The sequence below is a fragment of the Apteryx rowi genome, unplaced genomic scaffold (assembly GCF_003343035.1).
Source record: "Apteryx rowi isolate R43461 unplaced genomic scaffold, aptRow1 scaffold_160, whole genome shotgun sequence".
In the NCBI taxonomy this organism is placed as follows: Eukaryota; Metazoa; Chordata; class Aves; order Apterygiformes; family Apterygidae; genus Apteryx; species Apteryx rowi.
Genome location: NW_020447864.1, coordinates 553,844 through 570,122, shown reverse-complemented (window position 1 = coordinate 570,122; position 16,279 = coordinate 553,844). Strand labels below are relative to the sequence as shown.

General features: G+C 42.0%; 1 protein-coding gene across 1 annotated transcript; it reads right to left on the bottom strand.

Moving 5' to 3' along the window:
* Nucleotides 1–5,917: 5,917 nt before the first annotated feature.
* KCNK16 (potassium two pore domain channel subfamily K member 16) lies at nt 5,918–15,141 on the bottom strand. Its single transcript, XM_026059854.1, has 5 exons — nt 14,929–15,141; nt 10,778–10,892; nt 10,069–10,235; nt 7,420–7,585; nt 5,918–6,141 (listed from the first exon to the last, which is right to left on the bottom strand). Exons 1-5 carry the CDS (start codon nt 15,139–15,141, stop codon nt 5,918–5,920), a joined length of 885 nt encoding a protein of 294 aa, XP_025915639.1.
* Nucleotides 15,142–16,279: the final 1,138 nt, after the last annotated feature.

The window sequence follows — 16,279 nt, the reverse complement described above, 5'->3', positions numbered from 1 at the left end:
CCTCGGCCGCGGCCTCCCGGGAGCCGGCGGGAGGCCGAGCGGCGGAGAGGCGCTGCCCGGCCCCTCTGCCACCGAGCCCGCCCGCCCCGCGGTGGCAGGTCACCGGCTTGCGTAGAGCTAGTCCCCCGCAGCTCGGGTGCTGAGCCTGCTTGGGCGGCAGCCAGCATCTGCCTTTGATAACGGCTCTCCAGTATAAGCAATTGGGGAAGTTGCCGTCAATGGCGCAGATGTGGAGGTGAATGGGAGAGGAAGGAGTTCACGTGAGTCTCCCCATCGTGGTTGTGGTTCACCTGGGAAACATGGGAGCACCTTCCTGAGACAGCTCGTTCCTGAGAGCTGTGTGAGGGTTTGCTGTGCGGGTCTGCCCCGCACGTCCCACTCTGTTCTCTCTCACCGGTAGAAAAAAACAAGCCACTCTTAGGACATTAAAAATTGGGTAATTTACCTGTTTTGTTGCAGAATGTGAGATAGAAAGGAATAAAAACACTCACATTTCTGAGCAGGATGACTTTATGCACTGCCAGATGGTAATGTCTTCTCACACTGTCCTGTGAGTTTATTGCCAGAAGAGTATTTGTGCTACTGCAAATAAGGCAGTGTTCAAACAGGCATGGTACCAGTGGAACGGCTCTGTAATGTGCTTAATTGATGTTTTTCTGGGAAGTGCTTTAGCCTGACTAGCATAAACCCATGGTTTTACCAACAAGACTCAAAACTGAACATGCAAAGTTATGCCTCCACAAAACAAGTTTTACTAGTAACACTTTGTAGGACAGACCACTTTCCATTTTAAAGATACCAATCTCAACACATACTTCTAAAACAAAGTTATTCTGCTTATTGCTCAGCTTTAACTCAGCCTTTCCAATGTATTGATTATTGAATGATGTTTAAAATGAAAAAGACACCTTCCATAAATAACATACCAGAGAAAGAAAGGACACAAAGATACTAAAACATATACATACTCTCAGTTTCTTCTTTCATTTAAGATGTGGAAATAGACACATTTGAATGACATTTTTAAATTATAACCACATTAAAATCAGATAGTTTATACAAAGCACACTTCTAAATATAACCATGCTGAAATGTTACTGACTAAACATAGAGCATTTAATGTGTAATTAAAAAGATAAATTATGTAAAAAAATACAGGTGAGGCATAGGGTTTGTAACTACAAGCAAGAATGTTTTCAAATCTAGGGCATCAAGCACTTGCTTGCTAGAAGGAATTTGGGGGAGAAGAGATTAAGATTCACAGCAACTCTTTGAAGAACCGTTTAGTATTTTCATGAACTGTTTGGCTGTTTTACTTGAAAATTCTCCAAAATGTCACTTTGCAGTCACAAAAATGTTTTAAGTTTGAGGGGGATACATGTGTGTCAGCCTCCTATTTGCATTCCCAGATCTAAAGATTGAGTGACTGGCTCAAATATTTGCAGATGATATATTGGTGTTTTCTGGAAGGTTCTGATAGGTCCAAGGCTGAGGAAGGCTTGCAGAGCAGGGCTAAAGGATAAGCTAAGACTGGAAGGACTGCTGGTTGAGGAGCAGTGTTGTTTCTTGTCCTGCACTGGGATGCAGTGGTGGCTGTTAAAGACAAGGTGCTTCTTTTCCACACCACAGGTGAACCCTGCCTGGGACAGCACTTCTGCCACAGGCTGCAGAGCTAAATTCACAGTCTTCAGAAGCGCTGTTTTCCATGCATCCTGGCTGAGCATCTTGCAGCAGGTTGTGAACAGAAGATTTCTATCACTTGTGTGACACAGGAGAGGTCGTCAGTATCTTTTTTCTTTTCTGACATGGCTATATGCTTGACTTAAGGTATCTTTCTGCATCTTCTGGCAGGCAGCTTGAGAGTTGCTGCAGCTACTCTTAGCCTTACTAAAAGCAACAGTAGCAGAAAAAAATTCAGAACCTAATCTCACTGTGCTGCTTCTTTGCAAAATCAGTATCAGGTACAGGAACAATTTACCAGACTGAGGTAACAGCAGTTCCAACTCACAGCTGTCAGATATCAAGGAAGAAAGATTGTAGCAAATACTATGCCAGTAAGTGGTGCTTCCTTGGTATATGTGATAAATCTTATTATCACTTTTTATGGCATGCAAAACAGTGTAAAATATGTTATACGATCACCTTTAGACTGTTGCATGTTTTATGGCTTGCTGTGACTAGATAAAGTAAGGAAGGCATGGAAAAAAGGAAAGGTAAATAGAACTGATTAGATATAAAAGTCATTAGAACTTTGTCTTTCACACAAACAGGCGTAAAATGTTTTATAGTGTTGACACAAGACAGTTACAGAATACAGCGATTGTAATGATGATACCGAGTGAATATACAAGCATTATGTCCGAAGGAAAGAGAAGACAGAGAGAATGTTTCTCATGAGATTTGCAAAGATACAAAAAGCCAGACAGGACAGACTTGGCTGCTCTCAGGCAAAGAGGCTACAAAGAAAGTTTTTGCGCAAACTAATAGGAATAGCTGATGGCATAGAGGAAGATCAGTGCAAAGACTGAGGAGATAAAATCTGTGAGGTAGGTAGTGGTAAGACATGAGCAAAATCTTAGATGGAATAAGCATGTCACAGTTTTCAAATAAGTCAAATCTGTGAGTTGGCATTCTTACATGCCAGCATTCAGATTTGAGCAGCCAGGCTGTAATATGCAGCAGTCAACAATTGGCAAAGAAAACAAGCACCAAGGAAGATACAAGAACAAGCATCTGTTGTGACTCTCCTCAGAAGTCGAAATCCAGCTCAGAAGACGTGGGAAGAGATTTGTAACCCCCCCACAAGTCTCCACATGTTTTTTGGACACTTCCCCAAAATGAAATATCAAACTAGTTGCTGAAGGGCTGACATTTGATGTTACTGTATTCCATCAGCCATAGGCTAGCTTGGGGCTAGTCTTCATGTCCAGTCATATTTCAGTCATACCTTATATTAAAGTTCCACTTATAAATGAGTTTTAAAAGGATTAATTAATGGTTAATACAAGTTATAAACATACAGAATGAATAGCAGTATGTAAGTAATTACAAGCATATCCATGGAATGTATTACTGATGGTTATCTGACAGAACTGATAATGATTGTTTTATCAACTTTCCATAGTTTACTTCAATACAGAGTGTAACTCCAGTTTTATATTTTAGTAACAAGCATGTTACAAGGTGCTTGTATGTCCTTCTTTAGCTTTTCTGCCCCTTTGGAGATGACTGCTGCTACTTTTGACTTGAAATGACTGTGATAAAATCAAACTCCTTATTCTCACTGGTATTGCTATGCACATGACCAAAGACCAGATCTAACAGAGAGTCTGTCAGCCCTGTTTAGAGGTAAATGGACCGCATCAGTTCTGTATAGTGCGTGACAGTTCTTCAGTTAACTGGCCCAAAGCAAATACCAGAGTGTAACATATTTGTGAACTAGTTGGAAATAAGGAAGTCTGCTTGCATTAAGATTTGGTTTGAAGTGCTGCTGTTTTCAAGTGGTTGTGAAATGAATTGAGATAACAACTTGCTCTCAGCTGTCAGTTTGTTCTGAATGGAATTATAACAGGTCAGGCAGTGCTGGATAGACACATAATTTCTGCACAATTAAAGAGTATTAAGTGTTTAGTCAAGGGACTAAATAAGTGTTATCATTTCATATGTAGGTTGAAGGCTGTTAATTTCAGACAATTATCAGATGAAGCTTCAGGGGCGCTGGTGATGAAGGATGCAGAGAAGGCAGAGATATTGAATGCCATCTTTGCTTCAGTCTTTACTGCTCAGGCCAGCCCTCAGGAACCCCAGACCCTGGAGGCAAGAGAGAAAGTCTGGAGAAAGGAAGACTTTCCCTTGGTTGAGGAGGATTGGGTAAGATCATTTAGGCAAACTTCACATCCTTGGGCCCTGATGGGATGCATCCTCGAGTGCTGAGGGAGCTGGCAGATGTCATTGCTAGGTCACTCTCCATCATCTTTGAAAGGACATGGAGAACAGGAGAGGTGCCTGAGGACTGGAAGAAAGCCAATGTCACCCCAGTCTTCAAAAAGGGCAAGAAGGAGGACCCAGGGAACTACAGGCCAGTCAGCCTCACCTGCATCCCTGGAAAGGTGATGGAGCAGCTCATCCTGGAGGCCATCTCCAAGCATGTGGAGGACAAGAAGGTGATCAGGAGTAGTCAGCATGGCTTCACCAAGGGGAAATCATGCTCAACCAATCTGATAGCCTTCTATGATGGAATGACTGGCTGGGTAGATGAGGGGAGAGCAGTGGCTGTTGTCTACCTTGACTTCAGCAAGGCTTTCCACACTGTCTCCCATAACATCCTCATAGACAAGCTCAGGAAGTGTGGGCTAGATGAGTGGACAGTGAGGTGGATTGAGAACTGGCTGAATGGCAGAGCTCAGAGAGTTGTGATCAGTGGCACAGAGTCTAGTTGGAGGCCTGTAGCTAGCGGTGTCCCCCAGGGGTCAGTACTGGGTCCAGTCTTGTTCAACTTCTTTGTCAATGACCTGGATGAAGGGACAGAGCGCACCCCCAGCAAGTTTGCTGATGATACAAAACTGGGAGGAGTGGCTGATACACCAGAGGGCTGTGCTGCCATTCAGAGAGACCTGGACAGGCTGGAGAGGTGGGTGGAGAGGAACCTCATGAAGTTCAACAAAGGCAAGTGCAGGGTCCTGCACCTGGGGAGGAATAACCCCATGCACCAGTACAGGTTGGGGGCTGACCTGCTGGAAAGCAGCTCTGCGGAGAAGGACCTGGGAGTGCTGGTGGACACCAAGCTAAGCATGAGGCAGCAATGTACCCTTATGGCCAAGAAGGCCAATGGTATCCTGGGGTGCATCAGGAAGAGTGTTGCCAGCAGGTCGAGGGAGGTGATTCTCCCCCTCTACTCAGCCCTGGTGAGGCCCCATCTGGAGTACTGCGTCCAGTTCTGGGCTCCCCAGTACAAGAGGGATGTGGCACTACTGGAGCAAGTGCAGCGAAGGGCTACAAAGATGATTAGGGGACTGGAACATCTCTCTTATGAGGAAAGGCTGAGAGAGTCTGGGCCTGTTTGGCCTGGAGAAGAGAAGGCTGAGAGGAGATCTTATCAATGTGTACAAGTATCTGAAGGGAGGGTGTTGAGAGGATGGGACCAGACTCTTCTCAGTGGTGCCCAGTGACAGGACGCGAGGCAATGGGCACAAACTGAAACACAGACAATTCCATCTGAACATGAGGAAAAACTTCTTCACTGTGAGGGTGACAGAGCACTGGAACAGGTTGCCTAGAGAGGTTGTGGAGTCTCCATCCTTGGAGATATCCAGAAGCCATCTGGACAGATTCCAGGGCAACATGCTCTATGTGACCCTGCTAGAGCAGGGGGGTTGGACTAGATGATCTCCAGAGGTTCCTTCCAACCTCAGCCATTCTGTGATTCTGTGATTCATTGGATGGATGTCATTAAGTGCCTGCCACTACTGTTGTTATTTCTCTGGATTTTTGTTTGTTTTCTGCTTGGAAGTGAAGAAAGACTTTTGTACTTGCTTTTTCAACTTAAGACTCTTGGTGACAGGTCTTCTCATCTGAGCTGGGAGGCAGCCACCATGGATTTTTTAAAGACTGCTGACCATCAGAACTGAATTCCAACAGTAAAAAGGTAGTAATTAATTACTTCAGGGGAAGTTGCCCAAGGGCATTGTTGAGTGAGAAATGCTAAATGAATTCTGGGACAGTTTTTTTTACCATGAGTGGCACTTCTTTGGATTGGCAGATGCCTTTACAATGCATGGAAATTTCCAAGCATCTGAAATATTTCCTCAGGAAATAGTCCACAACCTGTGGTTTAGTCCTTTGTCCATCAGGCTTGCTTAGTGTGAGATGTAGAGATGGGAAATGTTGCTCTTTCAACACTGCTTTCTGTGTACCTTGCTCAGCTAGGTGTGTGGATTCTAGGCCCATCAGGTTCCTCTTCCAATTTGGTGGCAGCTCCTTCTGCCAAGCCTAAGTCAGGCTTGTGCCACTTTAGCTGAAGGAATTTTTCCATCATGTCAGCTCCCACATTGAAGACCAGAGCCAGCCAGGCCAAACCAAAAACAATCCAAATTGCAGTTAGGCTCCTGTATACTGGGATATAGTGTTTGTTGGGATCTGTGCCTGAAAAATCCAGGAAAATCTGAATATTAATCTTGACTGCTTTGGACAGCCAGACAACACACCAAAAGATTCCAAACACACACACACACACACACACACACACACACACACACACACACCTGCAAAGGTGTGTGTTTAACAGGCTTATATGATCTATGGGTATCCTTTGTTTTTTTGGTTTTCTTTTGTTCTAATATTTCAAGTTAAGCCTAGAACAGCTGGCACCAAATCTGTGAAGCCCAGGCTTCCGGCACTGACAAAGAAAAAAATCATCTCAGTGAGGTAATGATTATTTCTGTAGTGTGATATACCTGAGTACACAAGGTCCAAAATCACCTGGAGAATGTTATTTGGGAAATGCAGCCATTTTTAAGTATGTGGATATGGGAGTCTTAACCCCCAGGTTGATATTTTCACAGAATGGGCACTTGGCGCAGCTGGTACAGAGGCAATACAGTCAGCACTGCAGCCATCCATTTAGTCTCTGTCGTCCAGATCATCATGAAACTTCATGGTACCTGGATTCAGGATGGTATGGGCTTGTTCTCTCCTTTCAGGACATAGTTACTGCTTCTAGGAGAGGAGAGCTACCTCTCGTGAAGTAACAGATCCTAGTGTTCTTAATGAGTAAGCACACTATATGTCCTGTATTAAAAGCATTAATTTAAATAAGCTGATGGAAAGATAGCCCCTCACATGTCTCTATTGCTATGTCTCAGCTCAGATCCCTGAAGACAGTATACTGTCACTGGGTTCATTCTCTTTCACAGACCTCCCAGGGTTGTGACTAATATTATCCCTACTGTAACTACTGAATATTTCATATTTGACATAATTTCATAAAAGTTTGACTCTTTCTTGTTGGGAGTCGGAGGCAGTAGTTGAAACAAATCACTGTTAGGAGAGGATGGCTCTTAGGCTTAATACCAAGAAAGAGATTTCACTTATATTCCACCTGTCACCCACGGATCACCTTCATACCAGCTTGGCCATAGTTACTATTGAACAAGTGTTCAATGTCATATGTGAAATGAGTTTAGTGAATCTCAGCTAAGCTGCCAAGAGAAACATGTCTGTATCAAAAAATACAATAAAATTATCTCATTATTAGTAATCTGGTTCAGCTCTCTCTTTGTACCAGATTTATAGTGGAATAGGTATCCATGCTCTCTATACTTAGGTTTATACTGGAGTAACTAATTTCAACAGAGTTCGTCCCAGTGGGGTCAGGATGCAGACAGACATGTAAAATTCATCCATGTCCACCCTTTTTATTACCTACTACATAGTCCCCAAATCCAATGGTGCTGAGGGTGATGAAGGTGAAATAAAAGCCTTCTCCATAGCTCCAGCCTTCTACATAACTGAAGACCAGTGGTGGGAACACTAGAAAAAGCAAGGTCCCAGTGGTCAGGAAGATGGCCATTGCCAGCGTTTGAAATATCTGCAAGAGAAAAGGAAGATGGCAGCTCAGCAGCACTGAGCATGTGTCCAGTGGAAACTGCTGGTTTTGTTTTGCTCTTGGATCACAAACCTACTACTGCTGGGAGCAATGTACAAGAAAGGAAAAATAAACTGATACTTCCATGCACTGCAGGCTGACCTCTCTGTTTAGGCTGCATATAGATACTGGAGCTAATCATGAGTCCAAAAAAATCTCAAAATTAGTGAAAAAAGGATTTTTTTAATGCTTTAAGCTATGAGTTTTTAAGTACGTTCAAGCCATAGTTCCAAAATTACTATGGCAACCACAGGAATTAAATGCTTACTTTACATTTTCAGTTCAAACTGAGGTGCTCTCATAATCACTTGGCTCCAAGAAGAGAGTCTTTTAGGAAAAGCACCATATATTGCATAACTCGTGATACAAAGATTGGCAAGAACAAATTAGGGTTCTCTTCACCACTGCTGCTTCCAAAGATTTATAAAGTGGCTTGCAAGGGCTCAGCCAAAAATGTTTGGATGAAATTTAAGTGAAATCAGTTTGCCTGCTTTTATTTTAAACTTAGAAGCATTCAGAGCAGAACTTTTTTCTGTCAGCACAGGGTAGATCTGTATCTCTCAGTACAAACGTCTGCCTTCTGGGAGACGTTTAGGGCAGCTAAGTTACAGCACACGTGGCTGCATTAGTTAGGTACACAGAGCAGTCGATGGGTCATGACAGAGGAATGGCCTCATGGTTTGATCTGAGGATTGAGGATCAGGAACTCCTGGGTTCCCAAGGAACTCACTCATGACTGGCTAACTTTTGACTAGTGATATGTGGTCTGATGCAAGCTCATTGCAATCATTTAAAAATGTCCTCATGGGCATTCGAACCAAAGTATATGTGCTATGCATGTGCTTATTGTGACTTGATGAAAAATCAAACCACTTGGTTTATGAAATGGAAAGTCCAGGTAATATTTTCTTTTCTGTCTCTCTCTGCATTATCTCATACATAAAATGGTTCACTGAGTTAAAATTTGGGAAATTTGACGTGAGCCTACTGGGTGACTTTGACAAATCACTTCTATACTATGTACCTTGTCTCTCCAATTGTATAATAATATGGACTTCATTTGCAAAACACTTTAAGAATTACTGATGGATGTGCTATAGTTGATTTCTGTTCTCATTTAGTTCATTTCAGAAGTGTGATAACATTTAATTAGATAGTAAAGTTTGCATAAAACTTTATATTGAAATGCTCAATATTACTTTTTCAGCTGGCATTTAAGAACTTTCTGGTACAAACCCATAAGGTAGAGGAAAGTGTAAGTCAGGAAGAATCAGTTGTAATTAATTACCAAAAGTGTTATTAAATTGTGTTTGAAAGGAGATGACCCCGTTTCCTGGGAGAGGCTTTTCAGAGTGAGCAAGCATTTAAAGTTCCAGAGTTCCATCTGATCGTGGAAGTTCTGCCAGAAATGAGGTGTTAATTTAGGTGTGAAAAAACAATCACATCCCTGAAGTGCCATTACAAATCTCAAGAAAGATGCAGCTATACTAGCATGGAAATCTTTTTAGTGTAGAGCTGCCTGTATCTGGGGAAGAGACATAGGTTATGCAGCAAAAGAACTTGTTATTCATATGAACTGAGTCTGCATTTGATAGTACCCATATAGCTTTGCCAGCAAATCTTTACCAGTGTAGATAAAGAATACAGCAATTCAGAGATTTCACAAATGTGAAAGAGAAAAAGGCATGTGCCAGAACTCTGAGGTGTTTTTGGATGTTTTGACGTGACATTCAGGATAGCTGCAACAAACGTATCGGATCTTCCCTTTCCTTAACTCAACGGGTCAGGTCATGGAACCTTTACTCAGAAATGTGCACTAAATTTATAAATGACCTTCAAGTACTTTATATGATCACTGTTTTCCTTATTCCAATACATTTGGAATATCTCAGTGACTCAGCAATAAATTATAACTAAGGAGAGGCATATTTATTTACAATTCAATATGGGAAAAGGAAGGAAGTGGTAAATTGCTGGCACAATCAGGGAAAATAATTCAAGCCAGGTTAACAGGGCCAATAAAAATAAGTTGTCTTTGCACAGTGTAGAGCTGACTTCTGAGCTAGATACTAGTGTAGGCTAGATAATACGAGCTTGATTCAGCAAAGCGTGTATGTGCATGTGTTCTGCTAGGTCAGCAGAGCTCAAAGACCCTGCTCAAAATTGAGACTGTGCTTGCTTAATAGTTTTATTGAATCAGGGTCTAAAAAGGCAAATCTGGAGTTCCTCAGGCAAAAGCAAATTGCTTTAAAGCCATCATGTATAAATATATCATTCTTTTGATACAGAGGGTCATGTGATTGCTGTGATTTGGAGAATGTGGGCACACATTCTGACACTCAGTCTAGCAGCAGCACTACCTATCTGAGAAAACAGCTTTATTCAGCTTTAAAACAATGGAAATTAATGATAAATTGACATTGTACCTGGGCACGGCCTGGCTTGTGCACCCATCTTTCCAGAGTAATCAGATGAGCATTGAGTCCTTTTCCCAACTGGTTAAGGAAGGCCAGGTTGAGCGGCACTCCAAACAAGGCATAAAACACACAGAACACCTGCCCTGCCACTGTGCTGGGGGCCAGGTTACCATAGCCTGGAATAAAAGAAGGAAAAGGCTACCTGAAAAGGCTTTACAGTCAGTTTTCAAACTATCATGGGAACGTCCAAGGCTTCCAAGGCTTCCATTAAGCTTCAGCAACCTGGAGGCCTGTGTGTATTATTTTCCACACTGAATTCTGTCTACAAATTGCCATAGTTTCTGATAGTACCATGTACATTTGTTACATTTAATAGAATATTTAATATGAAAAATATTAATCTTAAAGAGTATGCTGATCTTCCACGAGTCTCTGATTTTGTGGGGAATGCAACTGAGTTCTTCAAAACAACCTGAAGTTGTGCTGTGCATGTACAAAATCATATTACATGTACCAAGTAGGCACTTGGCCAGTTTTGTAGGTGCAATACAGTACAAAATAACAGTAACAGGTATAATTGGAAACTGATGGCAAAATGTAATGCAGAGTAGTCAAGATCCTCTTGCTGGAGTATTCTGTCCAACAATGGTACATTTTGGGTGCTTCACAGGGCAGCTGGAGGAACCCCTGATTCATGAGAAAAAAAAGCGTACCTTACCTATAGTGGTAACAACAGTTCCTGCAAAGAAGAAGGAGTTGCCAAAATCCCAGTTACTGGGATTGGTAGAGTTTCCTTCTGGGTTGACCCCTTTTTCCCATGCTTCCATGAGCACCTGAAGCAGAAGAAGCCAGAGGAGCAAAGATGAGCAACTCATTAGACCAAGTCAGGAAGAATGTCAGAAAAGACAGAGAAGTAAATATTGCTTTTGATCTTGAGCAAGCAGTGCAATAAGCAGTGAAGATGACAGGTTAGACTTTTTCTAGAAGGACTTGAGAGAGGTCTTGTGCTGGCATGGCAAAGTTCTGTGAAATAGAGCTGGCTGGGAAATTCAACTCTCTTAATTGGAGAACTGACCACTGAGGTAGGATCGGTTCCATAATTAGTTGAAGGCTGAAGGGAAGGGAGTAGAGGGAGTGCCCAAAGTGATCAAACTGGGAAAATGAAGTGGTGATGCCATAAGAAACAAAGGCAGTTCCTCTTCTCTCCTTCCCTACCCCAACCATCCCATTCCAATTTTAAATTTGGGCATGTGTAAGTGTATGTTTCTGCTTGGGGGAAGGGTACTGAGAACATGCTTACTTCTAGTCCCTCCATGTAARCACAAGTGAGGATGAGTTACTGTTTTTTGTCTATGGCTTCTCAGCATTTTCAATCAATACCAGGCTTCTAGTCTCAAAGATTAGCTAATGAAATATTTTCTGCTGTTCCAGAGAGCTCTTACTGGAGGACCAGAGCTATAGCGTGCAGAAGAGTTGCAGCTCCTATTTATATATTAAATATCTTGCCAGCCACCTTAGTGATGACTGTGTTCCCTGCCCTCTCTGAGGATTGTTCTGAAGGAGACTGGGTGCCTTCTGCTAATGGACTGGGTGGGGTTTGGAGAATCTCCTTGTTTGTTACATATCTATTTTGAGGTCCAGGTCACATTTATCAAATGACTGAATGAGTTACTTGTGAATTCACAGTTGTAGTCTTCCAGGTACTCTTGTATGATGCAAGACATGAGCAGGACTCAACAGCAATCTCAGCTTTAACTGGTTCCAGGAGTATGATACCAAGCAAGATATTCTTTCTTAATTCAAATCGTGACTGCTGCCAGAAGACTGCTTATCTAATAAACATATCCATTATAGAGCTTCTAATTTTGCAGAGGTTCTGCAATAGTAGCTGCTCTGTGCTGGTGGAATGAGTATCCTAAGTTTAATAGCTAATGTTATTCCTTCATTAACAAATCCTACAGCATTGGTTAAGTCCATCAGACAAGTCTCTGGTGCTGGGCATCTTGTCACTTGTGATCTCATGATAGAAGCGCCAGCAGATTTTCTTTTTAATAGCACAAAGAGCCTTATGCTATTTGTTAAAAGCCTGTCCTCAGAATGGGAAGAATTTGACACATCAGATTATCTAAAGGTGACTATTTTATTTGCTGGTTAGAAGCAATACTCAGAAGCTACTGAGGTGTGAGTCACTTGAAATGTCTGAAACAATCTCAGGTTCAATTCATCCCTGTAAGGAACACTTCTCAGTTCTCTCCATTTCAATGAACACAAGTTCAGAGGTGCTACATCCACATCATGAAAGCCAGAAGGAAAGAGGAAGGCAGTGTTAAATGTTGAACACTTCAAACATTCTGACAAGCTCAGATTTCTTGGTATGACAGAGTTTCTTTTAAGCACAACATCATGAGAGAGATGGCTGGGGCGCAGGAGGATCATTCCTGAACAAGCTCCTGCTTCAGACAAAGACCAGGATAGCGGCTCCTAGCTCCTTTCTGTCTACAGCTCAGGTTGGGGTTATGGCTGAAGTGAGAACAGAACACTTGGTGAATGGTTGCTGAACATTTGCAGTTGCCTTTGGGACCAGAAGTAACCAGTAAGAAAAAGCAATCTGCTATGACCTACAGTAAAAGTATGAGGTCTGCATAAAGCTATAGCAGGAAGTGGAGAGAGTACCAGCTGCCTGCCTTTCCTGCATCTGTCCCTTTCCCAATATGCACTGAAATCTCCTGTGGTAATAGACAAAGATTTGGCCCTCTCAGTCAGTATTTATATCATTTGCCTTAGGTCTGAAAAAGTATGGGCATGATCAAAAAAGGGAATTTAAAAAGACACCTTCTTACTCAGCTAATCTGCTTCTTGCTTATACTGTCAGTATGCCATAATTTTATGACAAAAGTATGTTTACCCAAGATACAATAGATCATGGGTTTTGGATTTGCACTTTTGTAAAGCTCCAGGCTGTTCAGCTCCAGCCCAGGGCCACCTCTCAGCTAGACAGTCAGAGCCAATGCAGATCATGGACATAAGAAAGAGAATTTGCTTCATGCAAAATCAAGTCAAAAGTTAATGAATTATATATGTAAAGTCTATTACTAATGATAATGGATATGCAAAAATAAGCCACAAGTCGATTCTCAGATTCTAGGATTCAGGTTTAAAGAACTAGCAGTAAGAAAAGACACTGTATTCTTGTCAGCTGAGCAAACTGAATCTGGTGGTGGTATCTCACCATAGCACAAATACTGTCATTTTTCAGTCTAGAATTTCTGACATGGTGAACAAGCCTCTTTGACCATACAGTAAAAATCTACAGAGATAATCGCTTCACTGCACTGGTCTTAGAGATTTAATCCGAAAAGAATTCTATTCGTTGTTACTAGTAAGAGCTGGACAAATTTCTTAAGAGGGGTTATAAATGACAGGGGAGTTAGAGGGCACCTGTGTTTACATTCACTGCTCCCTTGAGGATTAAGTGTAATTACGTTGAAGTTTGGTGCATTGTAGCTGATTGTTTGGTGCCCTCAGCTGGTTTTGTTTGGAACAGCTAAAAGTGAAATGTATCTAATTCAGCTGAGACTCAGCAAAATGTGATTCTCTGAGTAGCCCCACTGCACTAACGAAGATCCACTGGAGCAAGAGGAAGGAGAATTTGGATATATCTGACCTTCCTCCCCTTAGGTTTCTAGTGTACCAGAGATTGAACTAAACCTTTTAATCCTATGAAGTATCCCAATTTGGTTGAGAATGAGAATCAGGATTCTCTTCTCTACCATCATTACCGCAGAGACAAGGAAAAGACAGGTAATATCTCCAGCTGTTGTATTTGAGAAACACAGGCACATTTTTGGGCACTTAAGTTCTTGAAAACTCTAGTTGTTTTCTGGATAACAACAAATGTTCCACAAGTCATATATCACAGGATTAGACATCAGAACATTGTCCTTGTAGAAAGTGGTTCAGGTGCTTTCTGTTCTCTTTATGATTTGGATTTTATTGTTTGCTTAAATCCATTTACAGAATCTAGGCTCTTTGCTGATCAAAAGCATATACCTTGGCAGAAGCCCTCTGACTGAGACAGTGCAGACTTGCATCCTGAGTGGGGTGGTTTAATGACCTGATAGGAACAGAACCATTTACGCACCCAGCTCTGTGGCTGGAGAAATTTTGAGCATGAAGAAAGTGATAATTCAAGGATTTCTCTCCAATTCTTGCAATCCTAGAATGATAGACTATTTCTATAATAATACCAAGGAGGGGTTTATAATTCATCTCCAGCCTGTTTTGAGGGACAGATTAAAATGCAATTGAAGAGTCATTCATTCTCAAACCGTATTGAACAAGAACTCTTTATCACTCATTATAAATGATGAAGAAAAAGACACAGCTCATGATGGCTGACTTCTATCTTTTCCTGAGAGGTCTGGAAGTGCAGGACCACTATCAAGGGCAGCAGCCAATCCCTATTAGTGAAGATGCGCAGAAATTGCACAGGCTTGGGCTGAAGTACCTTGGCAGGGCAACCTGCTCCTTGTAAGTTTTTTTTCCCCCCCATGCATAATTTCCAGGCAATAATTAAAAAGGGAGACAAGAATAGCAAAGTTGAAATTACTACAAAGTAGCATAGAAGTGCATCAGCAGAGTTGTGTATTTTGGGAGTTCATGACTGGAAAAAGATAGAAGTGCAATAGGTCAAGGTAAAGTTGCAGAGGTGTGTGAATGGAGCTTGAGAAACCTCTGCCTTTCTCTAGCACAGTTAGTCCTTTATTATCACAGATAATAGATCAATTAATGACACATTTGGACAAAACAGTATCATTGCTTCCAGCCAAAATAATCGCGAGCCAAAATTAGGGGGCCTGTTCCTCTTACCTGCAAAAACTGCTCCAGGGCTTGCCTGTCCAAGCATGTGTAGTTCTGCAGGAATTTGAGCTTCTCCAGCTGGAACTCATCCCGAGAGTGGGCCTCTGCCTGCTTCTCCAGCAGCTGGAACACCATAGCGCCCAGGAGGAGGTAAAAGAGATATCCTAGTACCAGCAGCAGAGTCCAGCTGATCTGCTGGCTGTGCACCATGAGGAGGGGCATGCTGCTGCTGCTGCTCTGAGGTCCCTGCTCAGTCCTTACTAGGTTACTTTCCAAGGCACGCTCTAGCCAGGGCACCCAGCAATCACACCCCCAGCTACTGCCACAGGGATTTTTTTAACAGAACATACAGGCATCAGGCCTGTATAAAATGAGACAAACACAGACAAATTTTACCCCTCCACATCTGTTCTTTATCCAAAATAAATGGAGAGCATTTATGGCTTAATAAGAACGTGAATCATAATATTTTGCTCTTATTAAAACACGTTTTATCCAGAGATCTCAATCAAATGAATGAAGCTTGACACAAGCCCTTTGAGGTAGGTATCATTTTCCAGGCTGGGAAGCTGAGGTAAATGTGTGGTTTAATGACTTACCCAGGGTGACACAAATGTAGAGCCAGGAACAGACTCTCTAAGTCTTGACTAGTAAAGCCTTACTCTAAACACTAGACTTCTGTATAAGAAAACACTATAAACTCTCTAATTATAGTAGACTCCCCAGAACAAAGAAAAGTATGGAGCTGAATAAATGGAAAAGTCAATAGCTGCTGTCTGTACCACACAAACATTGGTGGTACCAGTGAACACAGCATGATGAAGTTCATAAACATCCTGAATTCAGCCTGGTCACAAGACAGCTTCTCTTTCTTTTCTAAACCTAATAAGTTCAGTCCCCTCACTACCTGGCCCACTGGTCCTGAATTCTTTGTCAGATGATTCCACACTTGGAAAAACCCTTAGTCCATTGAGTTAGGGAATGAACCACTCATGTTTGCTGCTTTCGCTCTTCATATTGCCCTTTTAATCCAAACGCATAGGGGGAAGGAGGGCTAAAGGTTAATCGTTAGCTAAAAATGTACCACAGACTCAATCATGGGCGCCTTAATGATTTTCATGCACTGAAAATGAGCTGTGGTTGCATATCTTTCTTTAGGAAGAGCCTTATGGCTTCTTCCTTAGTGGCATCTCTGTTGGACTGCTTCTGAAAGAAAACATACACATGCAGCAAGAAAACTGGGTGGCTAGGGCTGCGATTTTGTTACCAAACTCCCTTCCTATTAAATAGTTCTGGATACAGATATCCTTCCTTTGCTTAATATTCAGGATTGTTTTTCACTTACTTTCAAATGAAAAAC

Coding starts and splice junctions, on each gene's coding strand:
- KCNK16 (XM_026059854.1), bottom strand. CDS start 15,141: ATGCCCCTCCTCATGGTGCACAGCCAGCAGATCAGCTGGACTCTGCTG. Junction 10,893..14,928: donor CCCTGGAGCAGTTTTTGCAG/GTAAGAGGAACA, acceptor CTTCTGCTTCAG/GTGCTCATGGAAGCATGGGA. Junction 6,142..7,419: donor ATTTGGGGACTATGTAGTAG/GTAATAAAAAGG, acceptor TGGATTTTTCAG/GCACAGATCCCAACAAACAC.